Source organism: Bemisia tabaci, chromosome 7 (assembly GCF_918797505.1).
Source record: "Bemisia tabaci chromosome 7, PGI_BMITA_v3".
Taxonomy (NCBI): domain Eukaryota; kingdom Metazoa; phylum Arthropoda; class Insecta; order Hemiptera; family Aleyrodidae; genus Bemisia; species Bemisia tabaci.
The window spans coordinates 24,491,719-24,511,180 of NC_092799.1; the positions used below are offsets into that span (position 1 = coordinate 24,491,719).

General features: G+C 40.7%; 1 protein-coding gene across 1 annotated transcript; it reads right to left on the reverse strand.

Annotated features, from left to right (window-relative positions):
• Positions 1-10,829: 10,829 nt before the first annotated feature.
• Positions 10,830-18,065, reverse strand: LOC109032223 (uncharacterized). Its single transcript, XM_072302244.1, has 2 exons — positions 17,648-18,065; positions 10,830-12,795 (listed from the first exon to the last, which is right to left on the reverse strand). Exons 1-2 carry the CDS (start codon positions 18,045-18,047, stop codon positions 12,398-12,400), a joined length of 798 nt encoding a protein of 265 aa, XP_072158345.1. The 5' UTR covers positions 18,048-18,065; the 3' UTR covers positions 10,830-12,397.
• Positions 18,066-19,462: the final 1,397 nt, after the last annotated feature.

A 19,462-nucleotide genomic window follows, 5' to 3' on the forward strand; every position in this document is an offset into this window, starting at 1 on the left:
GCACCAGGGCCGTGGACAAACCCTGGATCTCGGTTTTCTTGTACCTGATCATCGTTCAGCGCCTTTGACCTTCTGCATGAAGGTGTTATTAACAGAGGCACAACTGTGCTTGTAAACATTTCTAAAAGAGCAAACAAAGTGACCAAAGATCAAAGTTTTGAGCGTCAGGTTTCGAGGAGTCCAATTCGAGTCCAATTTAGGATTTCGAGGTTTTTTACAATGGAAGATCCAGGACTCCCTTAAAATCCCATTTTAACTTAAAATTGCGATATTTCTGAGGCCGCATATCAATGGCTACAGTGCGGAATCGCGTATCTCCATTTGCGACGTTGCATATTTCCTGTCATACTCTCCTTTTTCTGCGCAAAACTGGTTGCATAATTTCTTGTAAACTATCTGCTGATTTATACGTCAGCACCATACCCAGTATAAATTTCAAGCTCTAAAGTTTAGTTGTTTCACCTTGAAAAAATAAAATAGGAGCTGACATTTTAAAACGCCGTAATGGAGATACGTGGTTTTGCACTTCAGCCATCGATATAAAGGCAGCGCTGGAAATTATGGGGGAGGGCAATTTTTCATGAGTTTCGGTTGAAAAAACGATGATTTTCCCAAAACTTTTGGGAGCCATTTACCTCCAACTGTGGGCATTAATTAAGCCATCGATTATCTCTAATGCCCCCCATGAGAATGGATTTATATGTGTCGCTTTTCTATGACCAGACGCGGAGCCAGCAATTTGGCAACACCTGAGCTCCTCCATTTAAACCTATGATAAATAATCGATTCTTGTGGAAGCATCTGGCCCCTTTAAGAATCGATACATTCCCATAGGTTTAAGTGGAGAGAAAACACTGTCGCACTTTGCTGAATCCGCCGATGTCTATGACGTGTAACGTCGTTTACCTTGCGAATGAACGTGTAACTACATTTCACGTTGCCAAAGTCCCCCTCGCAGATTTATTTATTATGAGAAGAATCTTGGGCATTTTTACCTGATATTTTCACTGATTTTCTCTCCGATTCCATGCAAAATTCAGGAAAACTTTGGACGAAAATCGCATAGGTTGTCGTAAAAAATTCTTGTACAAAATTGAATTTATTGAGTCAACGTGGCAACCTAAGGGTGAAGTTACGTTCCTTCGTCCAGGAAACGACGATAGTACAAACAAAATTTTTAACATTAATATACCAAACGTGCCGTGCTAAGGAAGAACGCCGTATGAGCCGCAAGGAAATTTTCTTTGAAAAATTACTAATTCCCAGGAAACTTTGTGAATATTTTTCTTCCAATTTTTCTGGCAATTTTGCTTGCAACTTGATCTAAAACGTCTGCAAATTTCAAGGGAGAACATTGATAATTTTCCTCAAAAACAAACATTTTGTCGGGAGAAATTTGGCAACAGCAGAACGCTCATACGGTGTTCTTCCTTAGCACGGCAGGAATATTCTAAAAGAAAAATAATGTGTAAGCAGAGCACCAGAGTCTGAACGCATGTACAACACAATGACGTCATCCGTTCCTAGAAGAACAAAAGGACTGAAGAGGATAATTTTTGTAACAGTGGCGTCATCATAGATACCGTTTGGGTCGTTACTCAAAGACCCGTCAGCTGGATAATGCGTAATCGCTGTTGCCACTTGTTCCGGAAAATAATCGAATCCACATTCTGGTCCTACCGGAAATTCCCTCGGGCAGGCAACCCTGGATTGTGAATGAAGTTCCCGTTCAATTAGTCTATCACCAAGTGACGCTTGAGCAAAGAGTAAGCAAGCGTGTTTAATAAGATGACCGCACTTTCGGCTGCACTAATCTACAGCTAATTGTATTAAATTACCGCACAATCAAGTCATTACATTGTTCTGCGCCGAAAGAGATAGTCATTAATGTGCGGGATTTTGCAGGATTAAAATTGAGCAAGGACCATTTCACTGAGAATCCTGTTAGGTTGTGCAAAGCGGAATTGTTATCAATGATTGTCCCACAAATCGTAATTTTCAACCTGAGGACGACCTCCACGGAATGACGGTAAACGTAAGCGTGTAATTCGTGGGTTGATAGAGCTGGCAACCTTGCCGAGGGTGAAACTTATTATGCTTTTATTATCATTTTAATGATGATGACTTCTGACAGAGAGGTGTTTCGGCGAGAATGGGAATTTTCGACGAATACATTTTCAAGAACTGTAACTTTTAGAATGATACCGCTGTATGACATCAAACTAAAATAATTTGCTCACTTTATAGCTTTATGAGAATTGATGGAATTTGAAGGAATATGAAAAGTACCTCAACAGTTCGGTCTAATTCTCGTCTGCACTAAAAGTCATTAATTGTCTGCGTTGTGGCTGGTTTCTCGTTCGTCTTCAAGGGCGGTATCTTTGACCTCATCAAACTTCGGGTAAATTTTTTGTTTTTTTAAAAGAAACCTTAAAAATTTCAAAATTTAAAAAAATTCCCCCTAGCTATGGCAGATAATAATTTACACAAGTTGAACACGATATATTCTAAGATTCCCAGAAACTAATCATCTGAAACTAAGACATTCATTTACTCGGGTCATTTTTTGTAGTCATTTATTAAAACATTTCTATATTAATAATGTTAGTTCACTGCAAAATGGTTCAAAGTCAGGCTCAGGCTCGGACTGGCCATAGGGCCAATCTGCCATTGGCAGATACGCCCCCTTGGCGCGCCAAAAACGCGCCCCTCTGACAGATAGCAAAATAAGAAGAGAAAAAAAAATACGACCGAGAATATATGCGGAAAATTTCTTAAATGAACGGAAGAAGAGAGAGTTAGGAGTGAAGAGAGGTGCTTTTACGCATAGTGGTGAACAGAGGACCGAGAACTACTTTCTGAAGCGTAAACACTTTCCTGTGAAATTGTCACCTTTTTGTTGACGAGCAGGCGCTTTATCATCCCCTTCCTTCATTCGTTATGTGTAACTCCCGTAGAAGCGATAGCCGGTTCGATTTTTAGACATGCGCACACTTTATAGACCTCTTGAGAGACCTTTAAACATATTTCTTCCTTTTCAAAATGACTATTGATTTGGACATATCATAGCATATCTCGGGCAAACTTAACCTTAATTTATTTCGAAATTCAAAAGTATGAGACATCTAAAGTCTAACCGCGATACAACTATTCTTGCAAGATGGATGTCCACATTGCATGTAAAAAATGTAAGACGCGATGGCGTGAGTCGTGAACTCGCAATGCTCTGTTTAAAGCAACATTAGTAATAAGACAAACGGAAACAAACACAACATGGAAATAAAGCGAGGGAAAGGATGCGCGTTAACGACGGCGCAGAGATACAACTATTCGTATTGATGGACGTCCGTGCTGCATCTGAAAAATTGAAGGCGCGATGACGCGAAGCGTGAGTTCTCAATGCTCTGCTATATGCTGCCAATGAGGTGTCGCTCAGATTCGGGAGAAAAGTTAAAAAAGAGGCCCGAACACATCTCTCCTACCTTCGGCTGTGTTATTCACGTAGTGCATGAAGCACCATCACGAATAAGACAAACGCAAACAAACACAATATGGAAATAAAGCGAGGGAAAGGATGCGCGTTAACGACGGCGCAGAGATACAACTATTCGTACTTGATGGACGTCCGTGCTGCATCTGAAAAATTGAAGGCGCGATGACGCGAAGCGTGAGTTCTCAATGCTCTGCTATATGCTGCCAATGAGGTGTCGCTCAGATTCGGGAGAAAAGTGAAAAAAGAGGCCCGAATACGTCTTTCTTGTCGTCGGCTGTGTTGATACTCGTTCTTTCTTCTTTTCCAGGTTCTTGTCCAATTCTTTTTTAGGATGGATTTTTAGACCCACGTCTTAAGCTCGTGTAAACCGCAGCACTGACATGGTTCTTATTGAATTAATGGTGCTTGGATGCGTCTAGTGGCTTTAATTTTTTTGCTTTCTTTAATTTCAGAAGTCTGTCGGTCACTTCAATACGTTCAATTTTACAATTTTTACACCGTACGGTTTATAAACTTTGAACCTGAAAATAGCGTAAACTTGTGCTGCTTTGCCAAAATTTTCTGAACCCCTCTCCACGAAGGGGATGCCCCATCCGGAAATATCACATTACGCCCCTTTAACCTGCCAAGGGTCCACGCCCTCAGATACGAGCCAGTCCGACCCTGGTCAGGCCTCTTCATAAAAATCTGTCAGATTTTGAAGCAGGAGCCGTTCATAAAGAGGAATATGGACTCAACATATAGCTATTACCCAGTCACATTGCATGAAAACAGAGGAAAAGGGGTGCAATGGTTCACTTTTCAAAGAAATTCATTTCAAATTTTACGTGGGCCTCGGTTTTTATGTCGGGAAAAAGTATCATCGCGTTTCTACCAAATTCAGTCCAAATCGCGGAAAAACACTTTAGAGAGTAAATTGATACCACTATTTTCCTCAAACGAAGGTACTATCACCCATATTTCTTTTTATCCTGCCAAGAACAAAGTTTTGTTAAATTATTTACCTGAGTATTTCAAAACTTTAACCACGATTTTGACTGCAATTTTTTTTCGAGCACAGATCCATACAGGTATTGATTTTAAAAATTTTACTTAACGTAATTTCAAACTGATTGCGGTAGCGCACGAGGCGTAAAGACAGTGTAAGTTGGAATTTTTTAGCCAACGTGCGTTAAACATCAGCATAAAGCTGAAAATCTCAATACAGGAAAAAAGCTCATATAAGCACAATTTTCCCTCATAGAGATACGCTGTTTGATGCAACACTAGTTAACTAACAATTCGTAAAATACATAGTAACAACTGGTACCTCAGATCGCGTGTGCGTGTGGCTAAATCAATGACCCTAGTTCGGTGAGGATCGGATAGGCAACTAAACTAACTGCCTGACGCGGTGTGAAGTATCACCAAAAATGAAGGCACTCCAAGATGGGTTCAATTTTTGCAACTTTTCATCAACGACACCTCCATTACGCCGCCGCGAACATTTCTGATTCGCCCAGAGAAAGGTTTTAGAGGAAACCGATAACATTTTGAGATTATTTTGATTTAAAAAAATATTTAATTGAAACAAAAAATACTTTAATACATAAAATAAAAGGCAAGGAAACGCACAATTACGGCTTGAAAAAATTGAAGAGCTACGTCAATGTAGATGGATATAATTCTAAGACAACCAGTCAATGTTTAGACCCCATGGATTGATTTGAATATGTATATCCTCACATAATGAGCGACAGTACCACAGCACGGCAGGTCAACGGCACGGCAAGGCAAGGTATGGACCTAAAATTCTTCAAACATACCTGCTTCAGGTAAAATTTAGGATACTAAGTGTGCAGAGAGTTGAAGGCCACCAAGCCCAGATACGACTGTAGACACGCTTACTCGCGATGCGATTCTCTGAGGAAATGCAGTTGGTTGCAGTGAATAATTATTAATTAAATTCTACTGGTGCCACCGAAGGAAACGATGCAGCTCAAGAGTCTGAGATCAAAGTTAATTAACATAAAGTGGATTTGACTTGATTTCGTCGCTCGTCACAGGAGCGCGAATGTCAATTTTTAATTGGAAATATGATATAAGAAGCTCTCTAAGCGGTCACTATGTTGCCATCCGGCAATTTAGGTACCCTATAGAACCCATAATTTTCCATTTTTTTCTTTCTTTGAGGCTGAGTATTTCATCACTAGATTGATCTTGAAATCAATAAGGGCACTGTCGTTACAACGCTTATCAGAAAATAGGTTTCACTGGGGAAAAAACCACATTGGATCTAGAGTCCAGACTGTTAAAAACATCGACAGTAAAAAATACTCTTGATTCAATCAGATTTAAGCTTAAATCAAGATCCAAGCCTCTTAATTTGAGCGGATTTCCTATTGATTTCAGCTTGAATCTGCTTGAATCAAGAGTCCTTTTCTTGTCAATGTTTTCAAGAGTCTGGACTCTAAGTAGATCCAATGTGTTTTTTTTTCCAGTGTTGTACCCATCAGTTGGACTACATTTTGCAGTTAGGAACTATAAATTCCGGCCCGGTTTAAAAACGATGTATGTGCCATTAGTTTCCCTATGCATTAGTGTTTTTTCAGACGAGCCAGAGTTTATAGCTCCAAATTGCAAATTGTGTCCAATTTGTGTCCCATCTCGATGACAGAGTGCAGAACCACGTATCTCCGCTCCGTTTGCAACTTGCAGACTTCCTGTCATCTTAATTTTTTCTTCGGAAAAATAATGAACGTAATTTTTTCGAAAACTTCCCTGATTTTTCCTTTCTGTTAGCAGAATATTCTGTATAAATTTCAATAGTAATAAAGTCGGCCTCGATATCTGCGAAAAAATAAAATAGAAGCGGAAATTTTGAAACAATGTAATGGAGATACGTGGTTTCGCAGTTTGTCCGTCGATCTGTGTTTCGACTGGTGGCGAGGAGTGAATTATCGACTGATGGTATTTTTCCATTTGGACTTCATTTTGTAGTACGGAACTACAATTCCTGGCTCATCCGTAAAAACTCATGTGTGGACACTATCGTGCTAGGAAAAACGCCGTATGAACAGTCGAGAGTTGCCAAATTTCCTTGATAAAACATGTATTTTAGACAACATTTATGCATATTTTTCCTAGAAATTTCCCTCAGATACTATTGATCAGTATTGCGTACAAAATTTCCTGAAAATTTTGGGGGGAAATATTCACAATTTTTCATGTAAATTCGGTTTTTGAAGAAAATTTGGCAACGTCTGAAGGCTCATACGGCGTTCTTTCTTACCACGGCAGCATAGAGAAACAAGTGGTTTCTAGACCGAGTCAGAGAGCGTGGCTCCTAATTGCAAAATGTAGTCGCATTCAGACTTACGTTAAAGAATCGATTATCCAGGTGTCGGTTGCGAGCACCCTAAAATCGATTTTTTTTCATGAGTTTAAATGGCAGATCTATCGATTAATGGGCAAGTACGCACCGTCACTGGAGAGTTGCGACGACGACAGGGGCGACCGTTAATCACGACTCCGTCAAACTGTGTTGCTAATGTGACATTCACCCGGCCGACAACTTACCATATGCCGCGTTGCAAATCGGCCAGACCATTTCGCGCCGAAATAGGGATTAATCCCCCCGTCTCATTTAGCCGGGGGGCATTCCAGTTCTACAAATTCATTTGCGTAAAATTACGCGGGGCGGTCATTTCATTTGCTCCTCCTTCCTCTTCCAACATGTTGCCAGTTGTCCTGCTTATACTTCACATTATTAAGATGGCTCTACAGTGTTAGAACCGCCGCACGCTCTTAGAAACGCACTCTACCGGTGGAAATAATAGTCTGTTTCTGTAATTTTTTTTACCGAAAGAGCCCTTCAGCTGCAACCATAGCCTCCCAAATTTTTAGTAAATCCTTTTTTTTTTCAAGTCAACGATATGGACCAAAGCTCATGAAAAAGATCTACCCTTCATATATTTAGCGCTGACTTTATCCGTGGTCTCAAAATAAACGAAATCTCAATTTCAAAATGGGATTTGAGGGGGCCCAAAAGGGGACCGAGTTTTTTACTCCGAAAACCCTCCTTAAATACCCCTTTTATCTAATAATTTCTATAGCTTCGAGGCTCAGGACGAATTCAGCGCTCTAATGTACGGAAGCAACTATTTTTCACGAGGTTTGGCTCATAACCAACGCCAAAATTCAGAAAAACAGAACAATTTTCAACAATTTTGAGAGGGACCGTAGTATCGACTGGAAGCGCATTTGGAGAAAACTTTATGGAGGATACAAGTCTTATTTTGACCCATTAAATACCTTCTGCAGTTTGACGAAATAACTCAAGAACACCCTGTATACCACTTTCGATAACGATTCGGCAGCTGATCGATTAGGTGAGCATTTCTGGATTTTAAGATATTTTCTCAAGTTACCGTTCAGGTATTTATATACAAACTTTGATCGAGGTGTACTTCGAAGTAACACCCCGAAGTAGGTATGTCCCGAGGAAAAATCGCAAATCGAAGGACAAAATATTTGTCATATTCACTTACAAAGAACATACTTTCGGATTCAATACAAAGTTTTTCCCTGTCATTTTGAATGTAACTACCTGACGTACTTCAGTATAATTAGACTTTCGAGTGATATTGAAAAAATCTTTTTAAAGTTGAAGGTTATGATTTGATCGATATCTGTCGAAAAGGAATACGGTATCACCTTACGGAGCCTTATCGCTCAATTTTACCTGCCAGTAATTTTCACCATAAAGAAATAAAAACGAAGGGGTGGTGTGTTGAAAAGTTAACTCTGCTGGTGGTTCCCGATGATTTTAAAACGAATTACGTAACAGTTTTGATCAGGATGAAAAGCCAAATTTTGCAGCATTGGTCGGAGACAAATTTGTTTGGATTAAAATAAAAATACGTGCATAAGTAATTATCGATCGGCGGCCGGCTTGAACCTGCACTGCCGCGGACCGAAAAAGGAAAGAGATGTGAATATGCAAGGGAGATGATTTGGACGTATTTCTGCCAAACGAATTTATGTGCATTAAGACATGAGCCCTGAGACCCATATGAATATATGCATAACAGGGCTCACGTCATAATGCACATAGTTCCGTTTGTCAGGAATACGTCCATTTGAAGTGGAATGCTCTCTGCGATCCCCTACCCCGTAAAATCCCCCTGCGTACACGGATTTTACACTAACAACCGCATAAAGATGCTACTCGGGCGCATTTTTCACCGAGTGCAAATTTAGAGAAAAAGAATTCCGTCGCCAAGAATGGACGAAATCACATCTTCGCGGAATAATTTCACAAATTAATTATGTACTCTCGTGTACGTTTAATCTGTTCAAAATGCAGCCGACCATTTACGGAGCGGAATTAAATAAATCCTTTTTTTAATTTATTTTTATCGGTACCGCTCGAGGAAATCGGGCGAAAATTCAAGGAGCCGTTGCGGAGAAAATTGTTCATTTCCCGAAGAGTTATTTTTCGGTGGAAATTCAGCACGTACTCGGCGCAATGATGCAAATTTAGGGGCAGGATAACTGTTCATTTGCGGAATAAACAAATTTTACCTTCGGCCCGTGCGAAGACCTCACGCCTCTGCGGCTCTATTTATGCTTCCTGAGTTCATTGTCTGTCTTCGGATGGTTTTCGCCCTGCGCCACGTTAATTTATGACACGGGAAGAATGTTCGGCGAAGAAATAATAGATCAGCCCACTACGAAATGCGCTCGCTACTCACTCGTCAAGAATTAAGGAGATTTTTTCACCTTTACTGGGAGCAGTTATTATTGCCTGGGTCAGTAAACCGTTACTTACGGCTTTTTATCCGACAAACATCCCATACAATCGGATAAAATGCGTATTTAGCCTTTAGAAAAACGGAAATAAAGATTGCTAATCAGATTTTGCAATGAGAGACTACGATTTGGACTACATTGTGCTATAGGGAACCATAATGTCTGGTCGTGTCCCAATGTATTTAATTGAATACCTGATACTAAGAGCAGTGGCGTGGCGTGCTTTGCGATATATCGATTGCGACATTAAAACCTATGGTAAAGAATCGATTATTAAGGTGTTCGCTGCGAACACATCGTTTGTCATCCTTTTCCATAGGTTTAAATGCCATAACAATCAATATATCGCAAAGCACGCCACGCCACTGATTAAGAGGATTGTGACTTAATACACACGACACAATTGGGAATGACTTCAAATAATGAAAATTAAGTCGCGAGAAAAATTGAATTCTGAAAAATGAAAAAAAAAATCCCAAAAATTTAACTTCAGTTTAAAAGGAAACTTCATCGCACTAGCGGATGCAAAGTGTTTTTGGTCGGAATGGTTTGTTGTTTTTTTTTTGGGGGGGGGGGGGGTGGAGAACTTTTCGTCAATTACTCACATAACATCTCGGGCAGTATATACAAGCTTTTGATATTAGAAGATTCTCAAATCGTGACTCAATTCAAACGACACAATCAGAAAAAAATGTAAATGAAAAGTGAAAAATTACTCAGATTTAAAATAAGCGTTGCTCTGCGTAATCGTTGAATTGGTCGACGCTTTTACATAAAAAGTTCATTGTCTGATGATTTCTAGTGACTAGAAGAATTATTTCATATCAGGGTTTACCAGAATACGAACATGATTTGTTTTAACATCAACCGATTTAGTTTGGGAATATATTTGTTTGGAGACTTTAACGCTAGGGCAGAAAAAGAAGACAAACTAAAGCTGGACCTCATTTTGCAATGAGGTATATGGGAACTCAAGTATTTCTGGTTCGTCCGTAATAGCACCTATCTGCATAGAGAATAACACATATTTTGTTTCTAAAATGAGTCAAAAACATAGGTTCTGTAATGCAAAATGTAGTTTAACTGTTCTCCGTAATGTGGCTGGGATTCACAGGGATAAATCGAAAAAAGAAAAAGTTTCTGGAATGCTTATCTGTATGCGCTTGTAAAAATTACAAATGAACTCGCATTCTGCAATAATGAAATATTAGTATTGTAATGTTACTATGATGGTACGAAATCTTCTTTTAAGAAATTAAATCGAGATTTTGATACTTCGCACCGAAATTGCAGTTTCACCCTCGATTTTTCGTGCCTTGGTAAGACACTGCTGTTGTGGTGGTGTTCAAGATTATAGGTATGCTTTCAGATTAGTAATTGCTTTCTTGAAAGTTTAAACAAAATTAAAATAGAAATCCAAAATAGCTATTTAGTAGAGTGAATCCCCTCGAAGAAAGCAGAGTGCAATTATTTAACTCATATAACTAACAATAAGACGCAATAACAATTTTTAGGACAAAAAACTTAACCAGAAAAAGTAAGCAATATAAAACACGAAAGTGCTTTTCTATTTGTTTTTAAATTTTTGAAAAATCGAAATAATGATTTCACCTTTTCTAAGTAGGCAAGTGCCCTGTTGCCACACTTCATTCAATGGTGTTTTAGTGCTTACTTTCATAATATGGTTTTTCTGTATTCATTTGGTTGGAGGAAAAAATATAGTAAAACTGACAGACTTTAAAACAAAACTTTATTTTGTAGGTATCACAAAATTATTGACGCGCAGAAATGAGACACAGAGAGCTGGCTGAATATGAATTCTGCACTAATTTATGAATGTTTACTTTTTCACCTTGCTTTCCTTATTCAAGATTTTTAACGTGACCTGTTTCACGTAGTAAAAACATACGAGTCTCTGTATTTATAATTTCATTTAATTCAAAATTTAAACTTGAAGAAGAGCCTTTAGCTTATTTTTAAAATGCGGATCCATCAAGAGATGACTTTACGGTCGTTTACTAAAAAAGATGTTTATAGAGAAGTTTAAATTTCGGTAGACTCATGCGAAGCTACAAATAGCTAAAATAATTATTGAAACTTTCAAAGGTCTTCTTACTTTGTATAAAGCTACTAGGTGTCATTACTTGTAAGCCGCGTCTTTACCGGGTGCTAAAACTAAATAAATTAAACATAAATTAAAATAAATTAGTGAGTTATCTTTACGATGATTGACTTAGAGAGTAGGACTCCTGAGCTTGCCTTACGTCACCAATGGGGATTCATTAGAATTCGGGAGAAAAAGAAAATGGAGGAGATGAGAATGAGGAATATAGGAAAAAGAGGAAAGGAAGAAAAATGAAAAGGAGGAAAAGTAAAGGAGTAAGAGAAATCAGAATAAGGAGAAGAGGAAGAAGATAAAGAAGGAGAAGCAGAGAATAGGAATAACAAATAGGAAAGGAAGAAAAAAAGACGAAGAGTAGGAGAAGAAAAGAAGAAAAGAAGAAAAGAAGAAAAGAAGAAAAGAAGAAAAGAAGAAAAGAAGAAGACGAATCAGAAGAATAAGAAAAATTCCTTTTTTTTCTTCTACTTTCTCTCCATCCTCTTCCTCTCCTTCTTCTTAGTCGTCGTCGTCGTCTCCTTTTTTCTCTTGCTTCTACCTTTTTCCCTCCCTCTTTGTCTTCTTCGTCCTCCTTCCACTCTTATTCTTCCTCTTTGTTCTTCCCTTCCTTTTCTTACTATTCTCTTTCCTCTCCTTTCCTTCTCGCAATACCCGTCTTTCTCGCAATCCCCGTCCTTCTCACCATCTTCCTATTTCCGCTACTACTTCTTTTTCATCATTGGACGTATTTCTGCCGGACGGAACTATGTGCATTATGACGTGAGCCCTGTTATGATTATATTCTTATGGGTCTCAGGCAGGGCTCATGTCTTAATGCACATAGTTCCGTTGGGCAGAAACACGTCCCATTATCCTCTTCCTCTTTCTTCTCCTTCTCATTCTTCTCCCTCCTCTCCGTCTTCCAATTTCTAATGCATCTTCATCCGACGTATGTCAGGGGTTCTAAACAATCGTTTCCAAAAGCCCAAGGTCAATGCAAGGGGGTGGCGAGGTTAGGCAGCGTTGGCGGGTGCCGCGGCGACGCCGAGCTGCTGCCTGACGTAGTTTTCGACTTTCTTGTCGGGGATGGGCCCGGATCGGACACGGATGTTGCCGAAGATGGAGTTGAGGATGGGGTTGGCGCTGAAGGGGATCTCCTCGTAACCCTCGGTCGGGGCCAAGTTCTTGTCGCTCCCGGCCTCGCTCGACGACGACGCTCCCGGCTTGAGGTTCCTGTCGGAGGAGATGAAGAGGTACTTGCCGGCCCCGGGCACTCGCATGACGTAGGCGTCGAACCCGCTGAACAGGGAGCTCACCACGGCCCCAGCGGTCGTCTCGGCCTCGGATCTGTAGCTCGGGAATTTGGACGGTCCGTCGTGCTCGTCGTAGTGCGGCTTGCTCAGGTCCACCTCTGCAAACAGATCAAATCGAATGGTTAAAAATATGATCTGGACACCGAAATAGTCAAAATCATCAGTGGCGTGGCGTGCTTTGCGATATATCGATTGTTATGCCATTTAAACTTATGGAAAAGGATCGATAAACAGGGTGTTCGCAGCGAACATCTTTATAAGCGATTCTTTACCATAAGTTTAAATGGTATAACAATCTATACATCGCAATTCACGCCACGCCACTGGAAATCATTTAGGTAGGGAACCGTTCAAGAAGCGAATTTTATTTAAAGTTCCGAACCTGTCGGGAAGTTCTCTCCCGGTTTGTCTCATCAATCGCCAACACCAGTGGACATCGTTTTTACCAGACTCGACCAATCAGATCCGTTGGTTTTCGATAGGTCGAACCTTTTTTAGAACCACCTCGCGAGGTGGTGCCAAAATCACGCACCAACCCTGCGATTCGTTAGTCACCGGATCGAAAGTTCCGAGCTCAAATAGAGTGGCAGCTCGGAGGTTCGGGCACAAAAGAATCTCTAGATAAAGTTCGCTTATTTATGACGTAAGCAAAACATTCTTCAACTTTTTGACCCCCCCCCCCTCCTCCCTTTTGACTTCTTGAGGCAGCCGTGAGACAACCTTTCCCCATTTCTGAAGTGCTGCCCCCCCCCCCCCTCCTTCAATTTTTCACATACCTAACACCCAAGTAACACAGGTTGCAATGAAGTGCAATATTATTGCTATTGAATCAGAATGTTGTGCAAGTTGTCTATTCACTACTTGCAGGGGTGCCTATTATTTAAATTGATTGCAATAAAATTGAATTAAGTTCCTGTTTTTTTGCATTGCACGTTACCTACCTTCCTCACACACAGTACTCATTTTTTTGATCGTTTAAAATCGGCATTCATTGATCAGATGATGTAAAAATATTGCAATTTACTTCATTAAATTGCAAAATTATTTCAAAATTTGCGTAGCACTGTGCTACTAAGGAACATAATGATCCGATTTTAACACCTTTTTGTATGGAGTCAATAAAAATATCTTCCACCCTTCATGCACTGAACCTTCAATATTTAATGGCAAAATAGTATGTTCTTCCTATTTTTCAACTGCTTTTTTGCGGTAGAAAATATGAAATGAACGGACATTTTGAAACATAAAATTGGAGACACTCGCGTTGTTACCTGGCCTACACGCGAAAGCGAAGTAGCTACTTATCTCGCCACGTTTTTAATCCTTTTAATTGTACTTTAGATTGCGCATTTAATTTTTCTTCCATTTTACGAGGCCGGATTAAAAACTCGCTAAGATTTTACTCATACTTCCATCACACCTCTCGCCGCCACGATAAGGTCAACGCTCTGAGCTAAATGCAACAGAACACACCTCGTCTCGTCTCGACTTGTCGTTTGTCAGTTGATTTCGATCACAATATCATTCGCCCACCATCTCTCATTTTTTCGTCAAATTTTTAAATATAATTACGCTTAATTGTCTAACCATACTCAACGCGAAAAAAAGAAAAAAGAAAACAGGCATATTTCTATCGGGCGATGGGTAGAATGCAGTCTGCATGGTTGTGGGAGACAAGTTTTCGTCTCGAAATAAAACAGCTCCTTGGCGGAAATTTTTGAGGGCTCATTATTTTCATTTCCCATCAAGTAAAAATGCCAGATATTTACGACCCATGCGAAAAATTTACGACCGAGAAAGGGCAATTCGGTCGGAGTAAAAGTACCCAGAATACTCATTGATGTAGTATGAAAAATACGCGAAAATTCACGATTAAACTCATCCTAAGGCATCTAAATTATGAATACCTGCGTCATTAGTGGCTTTTGATAACGGTTTTAAGTATCGTACTTTTTACTAAAAATGGCGGTCTATTTGATCGAGCGCGCAAACGCCCAACATTTGTAGTTTCTTCTTCCACAAAAAAAGCTCCGACAGAGAGCTTTCAGAGCCTAGAATTACTTTTCTGGGGACAAAAGTTGGAACAGTCTGGCTCTGGTTACCCGTCAGAGCAGTAAAGCTCTCAATAAATCCTTTTTAAGCATAACTTCTTTCGCGCTAGGTGAAAACGCCGTAAGAACATTTAAACATTGCCAAATTTCCACTCAGAAGATATTTATTTTTGAAGAATATTATTAATATTTTTCCTTGAAAATTTCAGGATTTTCAGATCAAATCACATACTAAATCCTCTGAAAAATCGGCTAAAAATATTCATATATTTTCTCGAAAATTCGTGATTTGTCGAGGGGAATTTGGCAACACCTATCGGCTCATATGGCGTTCTTCCTTATCATGACAATATTACAGCAGGTGCCAAAAACTACCTGAATCCACCTAATGATCGCATTTACCCGGGACTCACTTTTCTTCCTGGCTCATCCATACATACTCTCATAATGTGAAAGCACAGGTGCAGCAGTGCTTCCATTTCCCGGAACAAGTACCAAATTTCGAAACTTTCGAGATTTTCCTGAATTTTTCCCGGAACTTTTGAAACTCCCGGAAAGTTCCGAATCTTTCGCATTTTCCGGAACTTTCTCGGAAATTTTGAAAAAAATCTTAAAAGAATCCCGGAACTTTTGACGGCCATGGACTGGGAGCACTGAGGCACAGTAATCACTAGCGACTAAAATGTAACATAATTTTTACCGTCTCCTGAACGAGTAGTATTGACCTAGTTGTAAGTGAAGCAAAAATGTTCAAACTACGAGAGAGCGACAAGGCGGAGGGGAATATGTGAATGACCCTTGCCTCGCTCGGGTCCCCAGGCAGGAAAACAGGAAACAGTGGTGTAGTGACTCCAGCAATCAAACGTATTTACACGACGGGTGCGGGGTGACTGAGCATCACAATGGGACGTACTTGTCGTACTTCTGTCAAACGGAACTATGTGCATTGTGATACAAGCCCTGAGACCCATAGGAAACTATGCATAACAGGGCTCACATGATAATGCACATAGTTCCGTTTGGCAGAAATACATCCAATGGGAACAAGGGGAACAAGAGGAGGGGCCCATGTTGAATATCTTATGTAGATATTTTCATCGATACTCACTGCCGCAATAAACACTGTGTTTGAGTGTACCTCGAGCGGCACCCGTAAAAATTCAACAACGCAGCAGTTCTACCATTTCCCGGAACTAGTTCCGAATTTTGGAACTTATGAGATTTTCCTGAATTTTTCCCGGAACTTTCGACATTCCCGAAAGGTTCCGGATCTTTTGCATTTTTCGAAACTTTTGAAGAAATTTAAAAAGAATCCCGGAACTTTTGAAGAAATCTAAAAAGAATCCCGGAACTTTTGACGGTCATGGAATGGGAGCACTGCAACGCAGTTGTGTGTCGAGACTGTAAGCTGAATCTAAGGCGAGAGTGAGCTAACATCGAGATACTAAGCCGATGCTGAAATGCTGAATGTTTAAATTTTTCGAAATCAGCAAAATTTGCTCGAAATCTTGATGTATGATTACTTTCGGTGTAGATTCACCTGATTTTTTACGTTTCTAAAGGTCCATTACAGACAAGGGCATAGGGGAGGGAGTCTAAGCCCCTGACCACTCTCCCGTGAGCGAAATTTTTTCCAAAACAATCCGTCACTTTTCGTAAATCTTAGGAATTATTATTTTTGGACCAGGTGTATTTGATCGTTGGACCCCTTCTCCCCGATGACAAATTTCTGGCTAATCCAGTGACTATGAGTAGTAGAACGGGTGGACTGCTCCGCGAGGTAGGGGGCCGCTGATCCCTAAACTTTGGCCAGAAAGCTGAAAGGTCTTGCAGGGGCCCCTATTTTCAGATTTTTGGGGCCCCATCATCATAAAATCTCGCAAAACTGCTCAGGGCCTCTTTAGAACATGATCGCTTTCATTTTATCAACGCTCCGAAGCGGAGGGAAAAACTTTGTGTTTGAGACCAGAGGCTCAGATTATATGGATCTCGTTAAGTTTTTATATTCGTGCGGAAACTTCAGAGATCCATACAATGTGAACTTCGAATCCCACGCACGAAGTTTTTTTGTGTGTGCAATTAATTCTCTTTTCGGCAATGGGTCAGTTGTGCTGGTCAAAGAATCGTGTTTTGATGCTAGATTCGTGTAGACCAGCTAAAAATAAGATGCCCAACAACAACTTTCTACGTTGAATATCAACCGAGATATCGTCCTTAGAAAAAGTCGGGTTTTTGACGTCACCCACCGCGATAGTACATAACATGGTGTGTGTTACCGCGGTGGATGACGTCATAAATCGTGTTTTTCAAGGCGCGATATCTTGGTTAATACTCAACGTAGGAAGTTCCTGTTTGGACAAATCTTCTTATTTTTAACTGATCTACAAGAATAAAGCATCAAAACACAATTCTGTGACCTGACCAGTGCAACTGGCCCATTTTCAATGTTTTTGCGTTTATATCTAGAGTACCTATATTGAGAGAGTATGGCCACTGGGCCCCATGGAGAGGCTTAGGACCCACAAATGGCGGTGCTTTGTTTTGGTTTTTGTGGATGGGAGGGGGGTCATTGCCAACTTTTGACGGTTATCACCAACCACACTTGCTGCCAACCTTACTACATCTAAGATAATTTTTCTCAAAAATTGCACACGATTAGCCTTAAAAATATGTAAAGATGTCGCGATAGTGCATTTGAGTAAATTTCTCGTTACGATAAGCAAAGAAAACTATATTTTGAGTCATTTTGCATTACATTAATTTATGGCGTCCGCCATTTTTGGGTCCTAAGGGCTCCATTTAGCCTAAGATGGCTGAGCCAATCAGAGGTGGTAACGCCAGTGGCCATACTCTCTCAATATAGGTACTCTATTTATATCTCTCGGAAGGGGTGACTCACCAGGATGTGCGATGGTCTTGACGATGGCTCCGACGCAGGCGAGAGCGATGTTCATGAGGAGGGGCTCGAGGACCCCCTTGATGAGCGGGGAGACGATGTGCCCGATGGCGGAGAGGAGGTTGAGCTGGACGATGGGGATGTACGGGAGGTGGTCGGCGGCCCCCTTGACCCCCTCCGCGTCCTCGAAGGGGGACACCGATCGGGTCGTGTTGACGTTGACGTTGGCGGCGACGTTGGCGGCGGCGGCCGGGAGGGCGGCGGCCACCGTGTCCACGGTCGAGGTCACGGCGTTGGTGACCGCGGCCACTTGACGACCTTTGACCTCCGCGCTGTCTATCCGGGGCAGGCAGTGCACGCCGCTCAGCCCGAACATGACGATCAACAGGGCTCCGTGCTTCATCTGCAATCAGGGACAGGGATTAGTTGTTTGGGTGTGCGCTTGATTGGGCTCGCTTCCTCATTGACGACACAATTGAGGCTTTTTCTCCCGTGCTAAGGAAAAACGCCGTATGAACCTTCAGGCGTTGCCAAATTTCCTCTGATAAAACACGGATTTCCTGGTAAACTTATGAATATTTTTCTTCCATTTTTTCAGATAATTTTGTTCGCAATTTCGGCTGAAGTCCCTGAAAATTTCAAGGAAAAATATCCATAACTTTCCTCGAAAATAAACTTTTTATCGAAAGAAATTTGGCAACTCCCGAATGTTCATACGGCGTTCTTCCTTAGCACGGCAGTTTTATGCAACGAGGGCGCCTGCCATGCAAGATTGTGCAAATTGACGGTGTAAGTCCGCAATCACATATCTCGTTTGCGGTGTCTGAAAATCTCCGCCTCTATGTTGGCTTTTTTGAAGGAGAACAAATTGGCATAATTCCTTGAAGTTTGAAGGGTTGCACAGATAATATGACAAATATGAAAGATTGGAAATTTCAGGGGAATATTTCATGAAATTTCACAAAGCAGCTGTGAAAAAAAGGAAAAATATTCTCAGGGGCCGGATATGCATCGCGCACTGAAAAACTGCCTTTTTGTATGGAACATATCGACGGCGTCAGTCGGCAATCACATATCTCGTTTGCGGTGTCTGAAAATCTCCGCCTCTGTGTTAGCTTTTTTGAAGGAGAACACATTGACATCATTCCTTGAAGTTTATGCAGAATTTTCTTCGCAGAGAGGAAAAATCACGGCAGTTTTAAAGAATGGCCGTTGAGTAGTTTTCCGTTTAAAAAATAAAGTATGACAGGAGGTCTGCGACGTCGCAAGCCGAGTTATGTGATTGCCGCCTTACGCCGTCGAAATATAGAAAATTGAGTAAAAATTCAAAAATACGAGAAAAAAATCAAAACCATCAGAAAATCGAGGAAAAAACTCTAAGTATAATACAGGGGGAAAACATGCAACAAAAAAATTACTACTTTTGAGTGGTCACCCATAAATCAACGCAGGATTGCAACAAAGTCTCACAATCACGACTATGCGTTTTACGGCAGGGACCCCTTACTGCACTAAATGCCTCAATTACTCAGTTCGTTAGATATTTACTGAGTATCCCCGGTTCAAGGTTGCTCGGTAAGCGAAAAAATGTGGGTATTTTGCATGGGTTCACGTAGGGAAAAATGCTGATTTTTAGCACTATCTGACAACAATGATCCGGTTTAAACGACAGGACTGCAAGAGCGTGCTCTTAGGTGCACGGTGGAGCGAATCATTCGGTGAGGTTGGACATGATGTAGAAACTTTAAAAGCTGACATTTTTGGCAATATAAAACACACCTGTTCCATTGGTTTTTTCGTAAAATTTTCTTTCATGTC

What these genes read in the sequence shown, in the direction of transcription:
- LOC109032223 (XM_072302244.1), bottom strand. Translation starts at nt 18,047, where the DNA reads ATGAAGCACGGAGCCCTGTTGATCGTCATGTTCGGGCTGAGCGGCGTG. An exon ending in CAAGACCATCGCACATCCTG is followed by an intron (nt 12,796 to 17,647) that starts GTGAGTCACCCC and finishes ATCTGTTTGCAG; the next exon opens with AGGTGGACCTGAGCAAGCCG.